General features: G+C 39.4%; 1 protein-coding gene across 1 annotated transcript in view; it reads right to left on the bottom strand.

The window, feature by feature from the left end:
* The window catches only part of nlgn1 (neuroligin 1), a 292,257-nt gene extending 272,838 nt beyond the window's left edge, over nt 1-19,419 (bottom strand). Inside the window, exon 1 of the mRNA XM_063890436.1 lies at nt 18,894-19,419. Coding sequence (XP_063746506.1) covers nt 18,894-19,419 — 526 coding nt within the window. The remainder of the gene's footprint in view (nt 1-18,893) is intronic.
* Between the last annotated feature and the right edge of the window lie 2,054 nt (nt 19,420-21,473).

Below are 21,473 nucleotides of genomic sequence, written 5' to 3'. Positions count from 1 at the left end.
ACAAATGGTAATTTAGGTCAAATCTTCATACAATGTTACAAATGGGTTATTAGCAGCATTTCTGTTGTACTTTTTTTTTAATAGGGAACAGAAATTATCTGTATAAAACATTAAAATCACAAAAAGTGGCCTAATAGTGTTTCTATAGATTATATTATAGATTTTCACCGTCTCTAATATAAGTCCAGTGGGCATGTTCTTTATGTTTTCATACAATCATCATCTCAGTGAGTGTATTTTCTATTTACAGTGGTCTCCTGTTGTGCATTGATGCAATATAAGTGCAATAGGCTACGCTGATCCAATCACGTTTGGGAATTCTATCTGGGGGCTCCAGCACTATACCATCCAGTACACTTTTACTTTTGTTTACTATATGCTGTATAATGTGGCTGCCGTCGCCTAGCCACAGCAGTGTGTTTATTGCATCACTTTTTAGATTATTAAAAAGACAGTTTTTAGCTTTTATCATTTTATAATGGTTGCAGTAATCTCATTTTGTATTGAAGATAAAAACAACATTAGAATATATTCATGCAGAAAAAACATGGCCAAACAATGAAGTTAGCGCTGCACTACAGTGATCTTTGTGAGCATTCTGCCTTGTACCTGAGTTTAATGTATTTATTTTACGTATTTGTTTTATTACCTTGCTTTTTTGCATTTTCCCTTTCCTGTACTAATGTTTTTATGCATGAAAATGGCCTTTAAATACTAAAATCCCAAAGTTCCCTCCTGAGGGAGTTAATCTCTCACACACTCTATTGGATCCCTTTCACTTCCGTAATCATCACTATGTAACATTTGCACTTCTATTGGCTAGCGCTCCAACACACTGTACGTGATAAGCTAAGGGGCGGGACATCTCTAGGCGCTCAGGAAAGAGCCGGCCAAATAACCAATCAGAGCAGACTGGGCTCTGGTTTCAGACAGAAGGTGGAAAGAGGTTTCTGCAGCACAGGCAGTATGAGAAAAATAAAGAGCTTTTTGAACATTAAAGCATGGAGACATGTCACAGTAGAGGCAAAACATACTAATATGACCCTGGCAATTATCATAATATGTTAATCAACTACTTAGTTTGGTTTTTAACATTTCACATGTGTGCTGTAAAAGCAGCGATTTCTGTTTTCAGTTTGACGCTAATGCATGGAGGTGATTGAAATGAACAGTTTATGACTCACTTGCTGACTTTGATTCGCTTATTTTTCAATGATGAAATTGTTCTTTGTAGCACATGTCTCTTCTTGTTTTTGGAGAAGGTAAAGTAAGACTTCAGATAACATGACACACGTCAGTCTATAAATTAACTCCCTTATCCTAGACAGTCAAGCTGAAAACAAAGCTGTTTTTTGTTTTGTAATTAAAAACTTGACATCTAGACTCGACAGATACATGGTTGATATATCAAAATCATAAACCTTAACTAAAAAAATGTTGAGAGTTTGAACATACAGAGTAGATAGACAGAGAGTAACAGAGACAGAAACTGAGGCATTGATTAATGCCAACGCTGGGCCATTGCGGGGGCACCTTTGGAATGAAAATGACTGCGGGGCCTTAAGTGATTTATGTTGTTGTGCAACAGCAAATTACATATCTCATTACTTCTCATTGTGACAATAAGCTGTTCTGTCATTCTTCTGTATTTGTTAGTGCAGCACATAAATATTACAGATGAGACACTAGGTAGCAATTTGGGATAGAGCTAATGACTTTTCATCTGCTCGTGTGAGTAAACAGTGGAGTGGATGAAGGAGACTGACTTTGGCCAAGGAGGGGATTCTTACAATCCACAATGAAATATCTCAAAAGTCTTTCAAATAAAAATATAAAGGATAATGAGAAATGTGATGTGACAAGCTGTGCAGTTCCAGAGTGGATGCTGCTGAGCCTTCTCCAGCTAAACTAATCTGTTTTCAAAAAGGGTGAATTTATATGGCATGACACTAATGAAGGACATTTTGACAGCATTACGGCTCATTCATGTTCCCTCAAACTAAAGGTTTATCCTGTATGAGACAGCTTTACTCTCATCACATGAGGCATAGCACTTACAGCACTTGCACTAACCAGAAGATGGTCAATGTACCCTTTGGATTGCAGACATGTTTAAGCTCTCTGACAGATCAGTCTTACTATTAAAAACAATCAAATGTAATCAATTAAAAATGATATTGAACCAAATGTACAAAAGCACAAATAATGTTGTTACTAAGGTTCAAGAACTGATCGGAGTTTCATCCGAAACACAATATGGAAAGGTGCAATATCCAAATTGCAGGCAGCACAATATCTTTTAAAGGCAAAAGATGTGGCAGCTTATGCTCAGAAATGTATTTAGGTGCTATAAAGATGTCAAAGCCCAGAAAAGTATTTGTTTGGTACAGATCTTAAAGTAAAAAAAAGATGTAATTATATGTATAAATATATATATTAGCAAATTCATACTTTTTTCAAAAATGCCTTCCATATCAATGTTATTGCTATTTTTTCTTGGTACAGATCCTTACAAAAAAATGATTATTTTAATAAAATTGGAAATAACATTTCACTAATGGTCCAACAATTATCTTTCCCTCCAAAACTGGATATAGCAATTTCAATTTCAGTCAAAAAATGTGTTTAGCTATTAAAACATTTTCAAATGAACTCCAAAATCTAAAAATGTTTGCCTTACAAGATGTGTTCCCTTGGAGTTCACATTCTCCCAATAAAGCTCACCAACTGTTAACATATATAACTGTAAACACAAGGCAAAAGAGGATTATGTGAAAGATAGAGATTTAGTTGCAAATGTAGTTGGAACATTGACCAGAGGACCATCCCATTGGGTTTTTGGGGGCTATTTGCAAACACAAAGCTGCTTCCATCATCGTACACACCACTACCACTCTTGAGTGGTTCCCTGACAGCTTCACATGTGTTTTTAGGGCTAGGTAGCTAAGATTTATCACTTGGTTTGCTGTGTCTATCGGACAAATTACGGCAAAATATAAAGCTTCTAAAATCTCTCTATACTCACGTAATTCAAATTAAATAAACTAAATTAACAATCAATACACAAGAAAATGTCACATAGTCGGAACCAAATCAACAGCCAAAGCTGGTTTGAACCTTCTCCATCTCAGAAAAATAAATAAAAGTGTGTTAACGTAGACACACTCCAGCAACGATAGCCAATCCGAGTGCACTCACAACTCATTAGATCTTTTGTATATCTCGAACCACCCCACTACTCCGACCTCACCACTTCCTGTCTCATTACCAAGCCAAGGTGACATCTTGGCTCCTGTGTTGAGTATCCAACATACACACCATCTGGCCAAGACTCACCTTGTCCATTTACTTTTCCGTGCACATACATAAACCCCTGAGTGAACGTGCACAGAAAGAAGAATAAAAATGACTACATATGTATGAGCACACACATGCACAACTGTCATTCTGGGAGTCGTCTACCTCTGAGCAGAATACAATAGCTCTGGAAAAACAGGCATATGGTGAAGCCAGAAATAGACACTCATTAGTATTTGCCAAAGAATAATAATGTTAGCTTAGCAATATATGTCAGTTGTCTGTCATAGTAGTGTAAAATAATCATTTCAGGTGAGTTCACTGTGCCAACAAAGCCTGTAAAGAACGGTGTAGCAGTGGTAGTGTGTATGTATCTGTGGATACATTAGACCTGGGCATGAGTCCAACATTACAGCGTGCAGCCTGCTCTATTGCTCCATACCCAATTTAACATCACAGCATAATTAAAGGAACTTGGCAGGCCCCTAGCAGCAGAGTTCATAGACCCTTGAATTAGAAAAGGGCTTGTTGGAGGGGGCTGCTGGATACAATGTAGCACAGAATATCACATCAACATGGGAAAATGGCTTTCCAATTCCATAAATTAATAAAAAGAATTGAAGGGGAAATCGTAGTCTCACATGATATGTTTTCCTAGTTGTCCAATGCAATCACACCAGTGCAATGAGCAAAAGCAGCTCACACATTAAATAGGTACAGAAAATAATTCTATGTGCAATGTAGCCATTGGATTGCACCACTGCACGGTAGGGTTTGTTGCAGCGTGCGAAAACCTTGAAAACTTTCTTGGGAGTTAATCTTTAGGAAATATGCAGACTGTCTAACCAGTTAGCTATTTGGTTTTTGTCAGGTCAGAACATTGGTACCCGTGTTTATTCAGTATTAAGTGCACTTCAGTGTTTCCGAGATGATGCAAAACTTGCTTCAACATGAACTCAACATAACCACAATCGCTAACTCATTAGCATGCACACTAGCCAGCTAAATAATTAACGGCTACGGAAAAGAATGTTCAACAAACCGTTCTCTTGCCTACCAAAATAGCTCGATCCAAAGACAGGGAACCCATTAAACTGTGGAATTTACAATCCTGCCACGATGGCATTACAGTCGCTTCAGAAGAATTAGCCTTTATATAAATGATTTGCTGCTAAATAGTCACTTCTTTGTTGTTGTTTCAGAATATTTTTGATTCTGCTTTAAATGTGAAGTATACTGTACCTGTTGCTTTTCTTGTTGTAATTCATCCGTTTACTGCAATATAGTATTTGAACAATATTTAAATGTCATATATTTTATCAAATTGTGGATATTGTGCAGTAGAATTGCATATAAACACATGATGTATACATCCTTCCATTTTGCTAGACAATGGAGTTTTCTCCAAGGTTTAGTCTGTGGTTTATGATCATGGTAGAAGATTGAGGAACTCCAAAAAGGCCAGCATTAAATTAATAAATTAATAAAAATAGTATTGCAGCAGCAATTTTTTTTAATGTTATTGTAAATGACCAAATGTCGTCCATTGATGTTCCAATATATTCCAGGATTTGTTCCCATGTTTTGTATTTTTACTTTCCTTCTGTTTTACCTCGCCTGCTTCTTTGAGTTATTGTCGAACCAGCTTTGATTTAATAAAGCTCGCCTTTTGCTTGTACTCTTACCCCTCCATTAAAAAATATATATTATAAAAGAAAAAATGGCTGAAACTGGTAGTAAAATACAGAGTGCCATTACCTGGTAATAGCCACATATGGCTTCTGTTCAGCAGAACTTAGGAAGTATAACCTTTTATACAAAGTATTTTGGAGAGCTTTGGGTTGAAAGGGATATAAGTGGCTTACGTATTTTAATTTTCTCTTCTTAATTCCCTCTTTCAATTCAATGTGCACCATTTCTGCCACTATAGAATATTGCAGAGACAAGAGAAACAATGTAAAACTCATCCAATAACTGTCATTTCCCATTTTCTCTGCTGTTGGTGTGCACAGGCTTACATTATTGTTTACAGTCAGTTCACAGATGCCTCTACATCATCATTGAAGCAAATTATATCATGCATTACATATTTGTAAGGCCGTTTTTGTCATAAATAATGACAGGAAGTAAAATTGAAACTATATGGAAAGCTGTTACTTTTCACCACGACCATGTCTATGCGAGCTGTTCACAATGTGCTGCGTCTGAAATATACATGAGGGAAAATGTGTCCCTGCAATTACTACAGCGGAATCAAATCTGGAGCGGAGAATAAAAGATTGTTTTTTTTTTCTTTTCGTGATGAATCTTAGAGATGGGGCGACGTTATGGCATTTGTATCCCTGCCTCTTTTATGCCATTGCCGTAGCTGTAATTTGTGGAATAACAATGGAAGGTATTGGCTGTGCGCCGAAGGTTCAAATGTCCTTCATTTAATATTCTGGGAAGGAAAAAAAAATAAGCTGCTTATTTATTTATTGTAATGCAAGTGTAATGAATATGTATGATCAGTTATCAATGCTGTCACCTTGAGCAGAGTTACACGCTTTTCTGAGTGTGTGTGTGTGTGTGTGTGTGTGTGTGTGTGTGTTTGTGTGTGTGTAGAACTTAGAGCCTGGATGAACGCAGGACTGTGTGTGTGTCAAACTACAAAACTAAAGGTTGGAAAACAACCAGTGAAGGTCATACTCTCTGTCTTTTGACATTTCCTTGACCAGGCAACAGACATGCTATTCAAAGAGCACTGGACTTATTCAACATTAATGAATATTTTAAACATACTGACTCAATTTAGATAATATTCCCGTAACTTTTTAAGGATCTTGGACCGGCAGGGTGTTGTATAATTCATGTGATTCGTAGTGGATGCACTATAATATTAGGCTGTGCCAACACTGTCTCCCTCCCAACACATCAAATACCAACAGTTAGCCTCTCAGTGGCTGATGCAAAGCTCGCAAAATAAGCATTAGGCTTTGTATTGAATGCAATAGGTCATTTACACTCATCTAGATCATTATCGGACAAGTGGACAGGTGGACAAGTAAGATTATTAAAAAAGTCCACGCAACGCAAATGTGTTGGGAGGGTCAGGGTTAGGGTTAGGCATTTAATTGTGGTAATACAGAGTCAGCACATTCAAATATAAATTAGATTTGGAGCATGAAAACAGCATCCTGGTCCAAGGCCTAGCTTATCAAATACAGAGGGTTGGTCAGTGCTTCTTGGCATCTGATACTGAAGCTCCGCTTTTGTTAAGTTTACCGCAAGTAAACTTAACAAAAAAAAGTAAACTTACATTTGAAGTTCATTAGGAAATATGCTCTTTTGATGCAATGAGCAGAAACTCTGTGTTCCACGGTTAAGGAAGTTAAAGATAACCTTGTAACAAGTTCTGAAGTTGCTGCTCATCATTTTTTTGCCATGGATGTATACTTACTTAACTACTCTATTCTGGTATAACTAATGGGTGATTTTCTTCTACAGTATATACTAATACAGTATGCTAGCTTATTCTGTATTTTCATATATTCTGCTGTAACAAATGTAAATGTCCCCGCTGTGGGACTAATAAAAGATTTATGATTCTGATTCCATCACTTTAAGATGTTATCCTTTTATAAACAAGAGTGAAATTGTCATATTCAGCATGTTAGTTCTTAAGTTATAGTCAAAAATGGTGTCCAGTGTGCAGAATCGTCAGGCACTGTCCACCACTCCGTACCCACCTTTACAACATTATTTCCAAATAAAGGCACCCTCTGGGCCAAAATATATCTTTAAAGTAAAAGAAATTGTGAGAGCACACAATGGCTATTGATGACTGATTAGTGAATAAATTCACCTCGTTGGGATTAATTATTCCCATAATTTGTATCAGTTAAGAAGATGGACGATTGTAGACTTCTAAACAATAGCTCAATACAGAGAGGCTTTAGCCCACATTGGAAGTATTACTGTATATCTCTCACCAAGCTTTAAATCTCCTTCCTCTGACTTCCTGTTTCTATGTTTGGTTCAGAATCAACTCATGGTCCAATGGGACTGAGCTGAAAATGACAAGTCCAGCACCTTCTAAGCAGCTAGAACATCAGCCAAACTTTGACACCAAACCCTGTCAGAGAGGACACAACTTCAAATAATTTTGACACATACCCAAATCCATCCACATCCAGGCAGACACACACTAACATAAGAAGAAAAGGAGAAGTTAAGTTGTGAGTGGAGGTGACCGAGCCCCTCAAGAGAGAGCCAAAAACAAGACGGGCCATGCCTATTCCTGCCTTCTATTTCCTCCACTCTGTTTGTGTGTGTCTTTGAGTCGATGTGTGTGCGCCCACTCCCACAGGATCTTTCTTCAAAAACTACAAAACTGGGACAAAGCCCTAGGAATAGGAGAGAAGAAGACAGGAGCAGGAGAAAAGGACAGAGAGGGAAAGTGAGAGGTGGGAGGGTAAAAAGGGCAGGATAGATAGACAGACAGAGATAGACGATAGGGAAAAGGCCAACCGCCGCTGAGGTAGATCAGATGGAAAGAAAGAGACACAGGGAGAAGAAAGAGACGAGGCAGAAGGGGAGCCATGAAGGGAAACAGTGAAAAACTCACCTACTGTGAAGTTTCCTGCATCTTGACGAAATTCACATCAACAATGGGGCTTCTATTCTAAACCCCTCTGGAGTGGGGACAGCATACAGACATTTCAGAATAATGCAATGTGTTGAAATATATCCGGGACTATTTGAGATATTAAACAGCTTGTACACGCACTGGGAAATGGCCTAGTTTGCAGTTAAATGTCCTACTTTGGGTTTTAAAAGCCCAAATGTGTAATTCAACATAAAGTAAACATAAAGGGAGTTCCAACACACCACAGAGACACCATAAAGAGAGTGTGTGTTTTTTCTTTTCTTTGATTTACAAGGTTTGAAAGCGTTGAAGGGTGGGTAGATGATTCCGTAAAACACACATGCAGCGTGCTGTGAAACACATGCTTTGTCTCAATTGGGATACTTCCATTGGTACACTGACACGTAATAAACTGTAAACACTTATGCAATGTGTGAATTTCAACTATGAAGTGATGTCACAAACAGCAGCTGTGCCCTCACTGGAAATAATGGTCGCCGTTGTTAGTTAGTAAGCGTGTTAGCTTGCAATGATTGTTTGCTGTACTTAATCATTACAGAATTCTTTAGATTAATGCTAGTATCTGTTCTGACAATGGTATACTGGTATGTTTCATAAATAGTATTAAAAGCACGTATTGCTTTTTTTGGGCTAGTTCTTTGATAACAGCAGCAAAAGCATTTACGGCTAATGTCCGTTAAGTAGCACATAATCCGATCATTGTGTGCGAGAAGTCTCCAGTGTTCCATATTCCACTCTTTTGACCATTTTTGATAAGTGCACCAACCAAGGACTCGTTGTGCATTTTTCCATACTTTACATGTGACGCACTTATGCATTCATTACAGAAAATGTAAGCACAGAAGAAAACATTTTGAGACACAGATCCAGTAGGGCCTACTCGGCTAGCAGATGGCAGTGGAAGTAAATATGACTCCTACACAACGAATTGAAGGGTGTCAATTATTCAAACAGAATATTGGTAGAAGCTGTCACAGGTCAGCCCCACCTTACGATTCCGAAGTCCAATGGTTTCTTTTCTAAATCGATAGATATTGGAGAAAAAGAAATGCAAAGGGAATCAAAAGCATATTTTGAAACATTTGAGCTTGAATTACCTTTTTGGGGAATTCGCTTCACAGATGTTTTGGTCAGAATATAATCTATTATCACCTAGGTAGTTCCATAACATTTTATTGTTGGTGCATGAAGAGGTGCAATTATGGTTTTCAATTATTTGAATCATATTCATATATTTTGACATGTCAATCGTATAATAAATTGTTAGTTATTTTTACACGGCTAAGAACATGATATGCAAATATGATCAGATTCTTATAATATCAATGTTTAACTGTTCTACACATATTCCAAGTTAATCGCCGTACCTCAGCTTCTTCATATCTTGTTGGTCTAATGTTTGTTACATGTTTATAAACAAATGTTTTTTCTACCTGGGCTTTAACTTGATTCAGGTGTCACCTCAGCTCAATGCTTGTTTTCACAAAGCAGTGAATTGTTAGTGGGTTGGTTGCTAGCTGCTGAAATGTAATACTATGAGGGGCTTCGACACTGAAAAGACAATCAAATATAAAAGCACACATGCTTAAATAAAGCCTCATAAGAAACTGCTAAACCAGTCCAAAACTAATAAAAAGACAACAACTCTGATATTCTGACATGGTTCTCTCTCAATACTCAATGTGTGATTAACATTGTCATTTTTATATATAAATAATCTTAATACCTTTGCTGTAATTATCCCAAGTGTGGTAATTTGTGTTGTATGAACTTTGGTTCACCCTCTCGCATGTTCATTTGCATCAGCTCCCTGTTACCCATAATGCAATCTGACAACGTGCAGGGTTGAGGCATGTACATGCCTGCAGTCAGCTGTTGGTGTAGGGGGAGACAGTGAGTTAGAGTAAAGGAAGAACAGGTAGAGAAAGATGTTTTTGCTATTATTTTCTATGTATTTCTTATCCAATATTTAATATGAATGTAAAGTTTACAGTTTATGTCCTTTGTCAATTCTAAATTCAAAGAAAATACATTTGAAAATGACTACAAGGTTCTGAAATGCATTTAATAAGGCATTTGAAAAAATGTTAATTAATTTCTTTGTCGCTAAGAAGCAGTGAATATAAAATTTAACAAGTTGTAGTTTCCTCTCATTTGTCATGACTTGCCAAAGTACAAACTACATAATTGTCTGATTCCCATACCATCTTTACATAAAACATAAAAACCCACAATAGCCATGACAAGAAGCAATGATTTCCTCTTATCAGCTTGTCATTTTTATTCTGTCTATGATCTTTCCTTTTTGTATCCTTTGAAGCATGTTTCTGTGTCAGTCACACTTTGTTGTATTTTACTTTTTCATTCAGCTAGCTGTCAGCTTTGAGAGGCGAGGTAACTCTGCATTTACTTCCATTTCTAAAATGAATTGTGAATGCATGCTGGAGGGGAAAGTCAAGACCAACCATGGCGCTGCTACCTCGGATCTCATTACAGAGACCACTATCCCAGCATGTGATAATTTAATGACCGTGCTCCATTCCAGACACATCAAAAACACTACTTTTAACCACAGAAGGCTTCTTTGAACCAGCATGGCACAGGAAGCTACAATAGTCCTTATGAAGACACAGAGATGAGTCCCACAGCAATTACACACTGCCCCACTTTCAGCGCTGCTGTCGGCTCTCTTTGTCCCAGCCTCACTTTGTTTTTGTCTTTCTGACTCCCATATTACTTTCCCTGTTCTTGCTGCTGCTCCTGTGGCCCGTTCTAACCCTGTTTCTCTTTGATCCTTGCAAACTTTGCGGACTGATATCAACAAAAGCTCTTCTGGTTAAATTCCCAATCAATTAGGACATTAAACATGTGTTGCAAGTGGGACGTGGCCAGTTCTTGATGGAACTATCCAAATAATTACTAAGAGACTTTTCAAGAACTGATCTTCCAGATCTTTGGGAACATTGGAGGCATACATCTGCCCAAGCTAATTTAATCCAAGGACATCAGTTTAACTGCTGCTACGTCCTAACAGATCTGACCATTTGCTATGTCACCTACAGCAGTTGCAGTGCAATTTGCATCTTTAATCTACCAATCTTACATTGGGTCAACTGGGGCATGATAGTTTACCCCAAATTGCTCCCAGGCATGTCTACGGTATTGAAAAGTATGTAAGTCGCTTTCGATGAAAGTGCCAGATAAATAACATGTAATGTACTGCAATGTATTTCTTCTGAGCCAACCCTGTTCCCGAAAGCGTCACTGTGGCTGCACATGTCTAGCCATGTAAGTACACAGTCACTCACCGTGATCTGTCCACTCACAACATGCACCAATGACCAAACTTTTTGCTACCGAGTGACTGATAATCACTGGATTAAAAGAATCATCATGAATGGTAGCTCTGCCACAGTAAAGGAAACCTCCAGGAAGTAGAGTCGAATGTAGATTCTCCCAAGACTGTATATGATGTTCTAGACCTCATAAATACACAGCCCTGCAAGCAACTGACAGCTAGAAATGTGATGTTTCAGTTACAGTCCACACTCACTGAACAAGTCTCATCAACAAACACACACACTATGTGTCCATCTTTCCAACTAGGAACTTATTCTGTCCAGAAACACACATTTCTGGACAGAATTTGGATTTTGGATTATGGGAAATTGAAAATTGATATTATGAAAATGAAACTATGGATATGAGTTTTGCAAGTCACATTCAGGCCTATAAATTAAATAAAAAGATTATCGTGTGTGAAAGATTGATGCTACATTTATTAAAAAAGACAAAGGTTATTATACGTTTTGTCTTTTGGAACAGGACAGAACATCAGATCTACTGCTTGAATGCCTGTCGTGATAAAAAACAATCCTCTCCTGCAACTGTTTCTAACTCACTACATAATATAGTGCTTCCTGTATAATCAACAGGCAATTTTGAAGTGCAAATCCAATATGCTTGTAATTGTTAGGTTGCTATGATTACCTTTGAAAGAGGGAACTTATCTTATGGCTTTTAATGGATGTCATGAAAATGAACCATCTGAATTCTAGCATTTGCTGAGAAAATGTGTCCGTCTCCTTAGTGATAATATAAGCTCTTGTTCTGGTGTGTAAGCTGTTATGTTCCTGGCATAGTAACTTATCCATGCCTGTCCATTAGGTAACAGCCTACAAAGAAGCATCATTTTGAAAACCATTTCAGGTAATGTTTTGTTCCCAATGACCAATACTTTTTGCACAGCCATTAGACAAATATGTCTCAGGAGATGTCTGCTCACTTCTGATATGCCTCTATACAAATCTAAAAAAGCTGTTAGTCCAGAATTCCAATAATTTACTTATGAAGATAATGATTTTTTTTCGCCACTAGATGGACGGCACTGCCTCGATTTCTATAAAAATATACTTGTGTGAAATTGGGATTTTAATGCAATTTAGCAATGTTCTTTACTTTTGTGTGATAAGACAGAAAATAAGATAACATAGAAAGAATTGATCTTTAAAGTCCTTTATCTTACTTAAAAGACCCATTATGTCATGGTTAACCCTAACCCTAACCCTAGTTGTTCTAATGATCTTTTTCTCAGTGGTAGCAACTTGGTTCAATTGACTCCAATGAGAACAGAGTGTATGCCTTCGGAAAATGACTGCCACCAGAAAAAGCTCTGAGCTTCCGCTGACAAATACTTTTGAAATTGGATGAAAAGCTTTTCAGCTGTCAAAATGATCATAACAAAGATCAATTAGGCCCTTTTTTTAGATTAGATCGGCCGGATGGACACCGGATGTGGCTGCTGGTGAGTGTGTGACTTTTATCGTCCTCCTCTTTTGCTGTACAACTCTCATATAGTGGTCCAAAGAATGTTACGATTGGTGCTTAAAGTGCAAAAACAATGACCAATAATTTATAGTAGCACGGACTGGTGATAAAAATCCATGCTAGTTAGTCTTACAACGGCATTGATACATTGGTGATGTATCGCTGATATAGCAACAATAAAAGATCGCTTGGAGCGTTGTTTTGATGGCATAAATTATGGCCCTAAGCTACTTATATGTAAAATTAATCATCATTTTTTTAAAACTAAATTTCACACTTGCATATCAGTTACCTTGAGCAATTATTATTCATACTGTACTGCACAGCAAATTTGCCAGTGTGAAAATCCTGGTGTTTTCCGGGCTTTTCGGAGTAAAGTGTTGTGGTTTTGGTGTTACATTTAACATGATAAACACCGCCTATTGTTAATACACTATATAGTACAGGGTTGGATCATGGTGTTAAACATATTTAACGACGGATATTGTGTTCTCTCAATCCAGGTACTTATACATGATGTGCTTGACATTATTTCGATCTCCGACATCTTTTTGATGCAACCGTCAGTCTCGAGAGACCGCAGTCAATAACAGTAAGTTATCACTAAGTTTCATAATTTCTTCCCCAGATAGCTTACATTCATTTTGCTTGAAAATAAAGTTGTGTGTGGTAGCTAGCATAATAATGTTTTTGTTACTAGCTTGCTAATTCTATTTGACTGTACCTGCAGGAGCACGAACCAGGTGCATGTGCACAGACCATACAGTCAATGCTTGCTTGCTAAACTGTCAAATTAGATATGGATTTTGAATTAACGTTAGATATGTAACAGAAAATGTAATCATTACGAAGACCAATGTATTGCATATAAGAGATGGGCCGTTCGCGAACGAATAAGTTCAAACTAACGACTCTTTGAAACGAACAAACTGACCTGATTCGTCGATTCACCTTCCTGGTCATTTGGTCTCCCACGGACTAGTCGCTGTGCCAATCGTATGCTGTTGTCTGTTGAGTCTAGGATGCCATCGTTGAATTTTAGCCAATGAGAGACAGGAATGCTTCTCGTTTATTCCTCTCTAGTCGTTCTCGTTCAGTCAGTCAGTCACTCAGTCACTCAGTAGCGCTAGCCTAGTAGGCTAAATGGAGACTTGAAACCTTTTCATCAATACAATCTGCCAAGCTTTTAAACATGTGTGTCGGCATATTGAGTCGCTATTTCTTTATTTAGTAGCCCTTGCTGAGAGAGAACAAAAAAAAGTAAGACAATAAATTTGCGGATCAAGCCGTAGTCTACTCTATTTACCTTCAATACATGTCAAGTTGGATATACACATCAGCCACTGTTGTGTTGTCTAAAAGTACACATAATCATGAAGTTGCAGTTATGTATTTGCCTTGAACTACGGTGTTGTGTTGACTGTTTCCACGATCGTTTGCGAACAAAGCGCTGAGACCATGCATTCCATGATTCCCCGCTGAATGGCGTTGTACTGGAGATGCGACTGAATGAACGAACGATTCTGAACGATCTTCTTGGCGAACTGACCGACGCAAACTGAATCCCGGAAAAGAATCATGAAATCCATCTCTATTGCACATGTCTATCGTTAGTTTGACAGCGAGCTAACAAACTCTAGTGTCCGTAATAAAACTGTTCGATAATTGCCGCCTTTTCCTTTCTAGCATGTTCTTCTTCTACATCTAACGGAAGCAGCCATCAGTCGGTCTTGCAGCAAGTGTCGACCGTGTGGCCTAGACAGACTGCAGTCGGTAAGTGACGATAAGTTATCTAGATAACGTTACATTTAATTTAATTTGTTCCCAAGTTAGCTAACATTAGTTAATTTGCCTTGAAAATAATGTTAGCATGTGGTAGCTAATAATATTTACTGGCTTCCTAAGAATATTTGTCTGTATTGGCCGTGTCTGAGGTCACCATGCTTCAGCCTGTACATACCAACACTGCATAATTTGGTCCCGAAACGTACTGTATGTCATGCACAGATAGGAGCCTCTCAGCTTGAAGATAAAAAACTAAAAGAACAATCAGAGCATAAAGTTGAATTTGTTTATCTAAAGACAGTTCCAATTTGTATTATGCCACCCTTACACATTTTGAGTATTTACTTGCTTAAGTGGGGGAAGTTGTGAAGCATCACGTGAAAAATCGAATAACTTGTAGAAAAACACATTTTGTTGTGTGTCTCAATTTTGCCCATATAGGGCTCTTGCTCTTCTCTTCAGCTGAAGATGATAGTCAACTGTTCATGATTTAAGCTTATATTTGGTCTTCAATCCTTTTAGCGAAAGAGAGGTTTTCATCCCTGTGGACAACATCTTATCAGTGGAGGATGAGACTGGCACAGAGGATGATACTGGCACAGAGGTGGACCACTACGCATTTCCAGATCTACTGACTACCAGTGGAATATGCTTTGTCATCAAAGATGAACTTTATCCTTCTTGGATATGTGGAATCTTTCAGTGCAAACCATTACTGTAGGATGTGTCTCACTGACAAAACATCAGCTCAGACTCTGTCCACTCAGGATGACCCGCGGGTGATTTAGCGCACAAAACTGTTAAATGAGGAACATTACAGTCATCTCATTCAGAACCCAGGTGAAGGCTGTTGTTATGGTATCAAACATAACAGCATACTCAATACCTTGACATACTTCAACATATGTGATAACTTTGTGGCAATGACACCCTTTTTTATGTTGTCTTAGACAGCTATGTGCTGTAATTTTTCCCTCAGTACTGAAACACTGTGGGTGTGTGGGGGCGTGTGTGTTGTGAGCGTGTGTGTGCGGGGACGTGTGAGCGTGTGTGTGCGGGGACGTGTGAGCGTGTGTGTGCGGGGACGTGTGTGCGTGTGTGTGCGGGGACGTGTGTGCGCGTGCGGGGTAGCGTGTGTGTTGTGGGTGTATGTGTGGGCACTTGTGTGTTGTGGGTATGTGTATGCGATGGTGAGTGTGTTTCAGTGTGTCTGAATGTGTGTTTGTGTGGATTATTGTTTGAATCAGTGTTTCTCTTTTTGAAAAAGCACACTTTGATTTCCGATTCTGTGTGGAACCTCAGGAAGCAGTTGAGGTCCAAAAAGGTTGTTTGTTGCCTGCCGTGCCATAGAGGGTTATTTTTTTATGTTTTTACATGTACATGTTTGCTGTTCAACAATATTGAATGTTGGTTTAATTGAATATTGTGAGAATTTGTCAATTTCAAGAGACATGCCACCATTCAAATAAAGCACTTTATGCTGATTTCTGGAATGGTTTATTTCTCATTGTAACTTTTAACACCAGTTGTTGTACATCATAATACCAATACACTACATTTGACACTAGATCAGTATTCATTTTGAACTCCCAGAGGGTTGATGCTAATGCAAAATGCAACACCAGTATAATGTGCATTCAACACTAGCTCAGTGTACATTTCTAACTCTTAAAGGTGTTAGATGGGAGAAGATGAATCACTAGTTTTACTCTACACCAAGACAGTGTGAAATTGAAGCTGCAGCCAACACTGTTAGTGTTCTTCTTATGGGTGTTGGTGTTCAGTGTTGGTGTTCACATCTTACACTCTTAGTGTTGGTATAGTAAAACTGTGATAGTGTTACATTGTCAACACTTTGGAAAGTGTTAATGTAACACTTTGCTGGTGGTTTCCATATAAACTCTTTCATAGTGTTATAATTAACTATATGGGTTTTGAATTTTAGATCTCAAATTTGCTGTGTGTATAAATATTAAAATGGTCTACATGCATTAATGTTTGTTAATTTATGTAGACTTGAATTACCTCCTGTATGGAGTACTGTATAGAAAAGCAGATCAACTTTGCCTAATGAAGCGTATACAGGGAGGGATTGTTAATAAAGTTGAGTGGTTATTTTCTCTCAGTGCAAAGCCATTTGGGTATACGAGAAAAGCAGCTGCTACTGTAACAAGTCCGCCATTATTTTTTTTTTGCGGAAGATACATTGTTTTCTAAACCTAATCTCCCTTTTGCATGAAATGAAAATAAAAATCACAACAGATTGTCTGGGTCTTGGTTTTTCTAATGACGATTCTCCATGCTGTGTGACTAATATGTAAACTCCTGTAATCTCTCAGTTTAAATGCACTGTCCCTTTGTGTATCTGTGTGCGCAACATGTTTGAGGAGAGGAGAAGAAGACAATGGAGGTTAGAGTGTACCAGTCACTGTGTAGTAAGACGACGAGGGGTGTACACTAAGTGATAATGCAGGCTGCTGCCAAGAAAATGACATTAACACCCAGGACCTTATCAAGGACACTGTCAGCAACTGTCTCTCTCTCACACACACACTTGCACAGTCACGCAAATATACCGCACAACAATCCAGGGAGGGGGGAAGGCAGGGTAGGGAAAGACAGAAGGGAGGAAGAGAGCATTATCTTGATGAAACAGTGCTTGATACAGTAGCCCGAGCCAACCTGAACACAACTCTGCTTTCTTTTAATGGAGATTACAAAGTCAAGGTTCAGCCTGAGCTCCTCTTGTTTAACACTGCATACAACTCCACGTGTGTGTAAATGTGTGTGTGTTTGTGATCTAATATGCTGCTATCTCCTCACACATCATTACTACGCACCTTCTGACCCCTGTTCTGGCGGCCAATCAAAGAGTGCTCAATCAAATTACACATCTACAGACCAGTGTGCAACACTACCTCGCCATTAACCCGCCATCACAAGGTCTACAAATCACACAGCTGATTCAGGGTTGGAATAAAAAATAAGTTATTGATGATATCTGCAGGATACTTTATGGTTCTGGCCAAAGTCTTATGAATTTCAAAGGGTCTTTTCTGTTCTGCTCACTTTCTGAAATGCATTAGAAATGTTCAGACATGTTCTGAAAGCTTAGTTTAGATTTTAAGTTGGCCAAAATTGACTTTCAGGTAGCGTTTAAAAGCGCCTGTCTCTTAAAGTTAGCATTCTGAGAACCCTGAATCGAGACCTTGACTAATCCGTAGACCTTGCTCTCACGACTGCTGTACCCCATAATTATTCTTCTTCTTTTCCCTCCTAGATTCTTCTTTCTGTGGCATTGTAAAAGTTGCGTTCAGATCATACATACCTCCTTGTCTACATATTTTCTTGCCCGGTTTCCTGGCACATTCCTTGGATATTCTTTTGACTGTAAATGAATAGAAGACTAAAGAATAACATTGAGCCCCTGGACGCGCAACGCACACAGGAGCTGGCATGCACACACACACACACACAACTGACTGAAATTTGGGGAAGGGAGAAATAAAGACACAGGGAAAGAATGAAACACACCAGCTCAATCAGCGCAGTATTCACTCTATCAGTCTGCCAGCCAGTCATTCAGCCAGTCAGCCAAATCAATCGGTGATGATCATGACAACGACCGACTTGTTTAATGAACTATAGCCATTGTGGTGAGGCACAATAGGCTATGATGAGCTACAGACGATGATGGAGTTAGGGGGGAGTCCATCCGCAGAGGAGGGCAAATAAGGTGCTGATGGGAAAAAAGCAACAGGAAGGTGAAGGTGGAGGAGGAGGAGGAGGAGGAGGAGGAGGAGGAGGAGGAGGAGGAGGAGGAGGAAAGGAGTGGAAATGGAAGGAAGAAGATGGAGGCAGCTATGGAGTGGAATGAAAACAGGATTAATGGCCTTGATGGATGCAACACACACCCGAACACCATCCTCTCTTTCAAAAAACCACTCTCAAAAACTCATGTTCTATAAGCAGTGTCATGCATAAAACATGCACAAGGTCATGCTTTCCCTCTACAGACAGACAGACAGACAGACAGACAGACAGACAGACAGACAGACAGACAGACAGACAGACGGACAGACGACGGACAGACAGACAGACAGACAGACAGACAGACAGACAGACAGACAGACAGACAGACAGACAGACAGACAGACAGACAGACAGACAGACAGACAGACAGACAGACAGACAGACAGACAGACAGAAAGACAGACAGACGAAGACAGAAACAACAAATCCTTCTCTCTACAAGGATCTTGTTGGTTCAATACCCTCCTCCCCACCACCCACTACCCCCACAATCATCCTTCCCTGGGCCCACAGGCTAACTCACCATCCTCAGTGGGGACATAGATGTTGACATACAGGCAGTCCTCGCTCTGGTCCTGGACGTACGTGGAGACAACGTCAATGCTGTTGGTGAACCAAACCGGCAGCATCACATCTGGCAGGCGGCCCTCCACGATGCTCTGAGGGCACACCGGGGCAAAGTGTGTGGCGTTGCGGATCTCCGGCCACGACGCCGGCGGCTCAGGGGGCTGAAAGCGGCGCTCGCCGGTGGGCGGAGAAGCGTACGGGACTCCTAGAAACTGCACGACAGGGCCGAGGATCTCGTTGTTAAGCTCCTTCTTGACACCGCGCAGCCTGCCGTACACGGTTGTGACAACTGGGTCGTTTTCGTCAAGTTTCTCAGCCAGAGACGTCTGTAGCAGCAGCAGTCCAAGCCATATTAGAGAGGACACCCACCGGCCGCTAAGCAAAGAACCTTCAAGGCTTTTGTATCCCATCATCCTGCTCCCACTCTTAGCAGTCAGAAGTAGTTGACACCCAGTCCTTGACTGGTGCCTCCACTGGGACATAGCTGTTACTCCCTGTTTTCAACTTGTTTGCTGCCTCCTCTTTTGTCCTTTCTCGAGCAGAAATCCCTTTTTTTTCTGTCCCTCACTTACGCCATGCAGAAGGGAACACAAGCTCTCACAATCACACTAAAATCACATTCACACACGGGCATAAGTAAAAGGGGTAACTCCGGAGCAGAAGTGGTTGGGGGTTGCTGATGATCCGTCTTAAAATCCAGGCAGTGTAAAACCATCAGGGGGAAATGTAACAGCCATAGGTTTCCTTCAGATAGTTGAAGAAAAATCTGAGAAATATTCCTCACAATATGTAAATTACTCCTCAAAAAAGTCCGTCCATTAAGCACTGCGATGGAGTAGAAAGAAGCAACAATATCATCTTTAAGCTCCACTTCTTAGAAGGTAAACGGGTCAGCCAGTAATGGGAGTTTCCATCACTTAGAGGGGACTGCTATGTACAGCTGCAGGAGTGGTGCAGTGGTTCTTGAAGATACACTTGTTATCGGTTGATCTGGTCCAAAGTCTCTCTGCTAAAACATAGGAAAAAAATCAAGAATTAGCATTCACACACAACTGAGTTATGATCCAATCATTTACTTTGTCTTTCTTGCCTCCTGCATCACAGTACTTTCCATATGCACAAATGTCGACGTTAAGAGGAACATCTATTTATAGTACATGGTTATATTACTCAACAGCTTAACTAGCAAGGTGTCCATGGGTATGCTTGGTGACAGATGTTTCCTGGTTATGGTGGACTTTACGGTTTTATTTTATACCCTACTCTTAATGTGGAGTACCCTCCAGAGCTGTCAGAGAGACACTCTGTGCTGTTGAGTGGGGATAGTTTTGGGAGTGAGCCATAGACCTGAATGCATACCGCCAGCAGCAATCACACACGTGGTATAAACTAAAGGGGTTCCGAATAAAAGTTGATATTGTGACTTTTTGTTGCCCCTCATTGCAAATGTGAGAAAAAACACGTACACCAATTTTCCTTTCCGATGTGGAGCCAAAAAACACAACCATTTTTAAATGTTAGTTTTTCTTTTTTCAGAAATGTTCCCTTACATACCAAACATTGGATTTAGTTGGGGTCATGGTCCAAGTGTATACCTTTAAATTGTGTAATACTGTACTATAATACTGGCCCTAAACCTGACCGTTGTCCGGTGAAATATACAGTACCATGCAAAAAGAAATTACACATTGTTTTGCCTATTTTGCTGGATAAGTACAAGAACAATATTTATTTATGCAATGTTTGTGAGACAAAAAATAGTGCAAGAGAGTGCAAAATAGGTCTTTATCTCACATTTTAAAAAGTCAAAATTGAGCAACCTATACCAAGTGAAGGTGTTATTTTGTTTAATGAGTCACCTTTTATGCAATGCAGCCAACCGTTTTGAAATTAACGCAAATTTAAGGAGAAGAAGAAAAGGAATGAAAATAGACCATGTAGAACGAATGAAATGCGGAATAATAGTGAAATATATATCATACATAAAGTGAGTTTTATGAAAACAACATCAAGCAGGTGAACTCAAATACTTAAATATAAAAAATGTTTTTTGGAACCAGATGGAAGCCGTGTGTGTGATTTTTTTCACTGCTTAGGAGTTGATGTTCCACCTGGATGGGCTCACCTTCAAATTTCATGCTCTTGAGGAAATCCTATTTAGCCACTCACACACACTTAGCAACACACACAGACACACACACACACACACAGACACACACACACACACACACACACACACACACACACACACACACACACACACACACACACACACACACACACACACACACACACACACACACACACACACACACACCTCAACAAGCTTAGACATCAGACAAGGGAGATATGACGTGATTACACACATAGATGTATACGCAGAGATACACGCACATACACACTTTGGGCGCGACGTAGCTCACATTTCTATGTGAAACCACACATCGTATTTTTCCCGCAACAGCACACACACATACACATACACACACACTCAACCCAGAAAGAGAGGTGGGGGGAGACTGGCAGGGAGGTAGGA

This window comes from Eleginops maclovinus, chromosome 9, assembly GCF_036324505.1.
Source record: "Eleginops maclovinus isolate JMC-PN-2008 ecotype Puerto Natales chromosome 9, JC_Emac_rtc_rv5, whole genome shotgun sequence".
NCBI classification, from domain to species: Eukaryota; Metazoa; Chordata; class Actinopteri; order Perciformes; family Eleginopidae; genus Eleginops; species Eleginops maclovinus.
The sequence above is the reverse complement of the archived record's forward strand: the minus strand, read 5'-3'. Positions and strand labels throughout refer to the sequence as shown.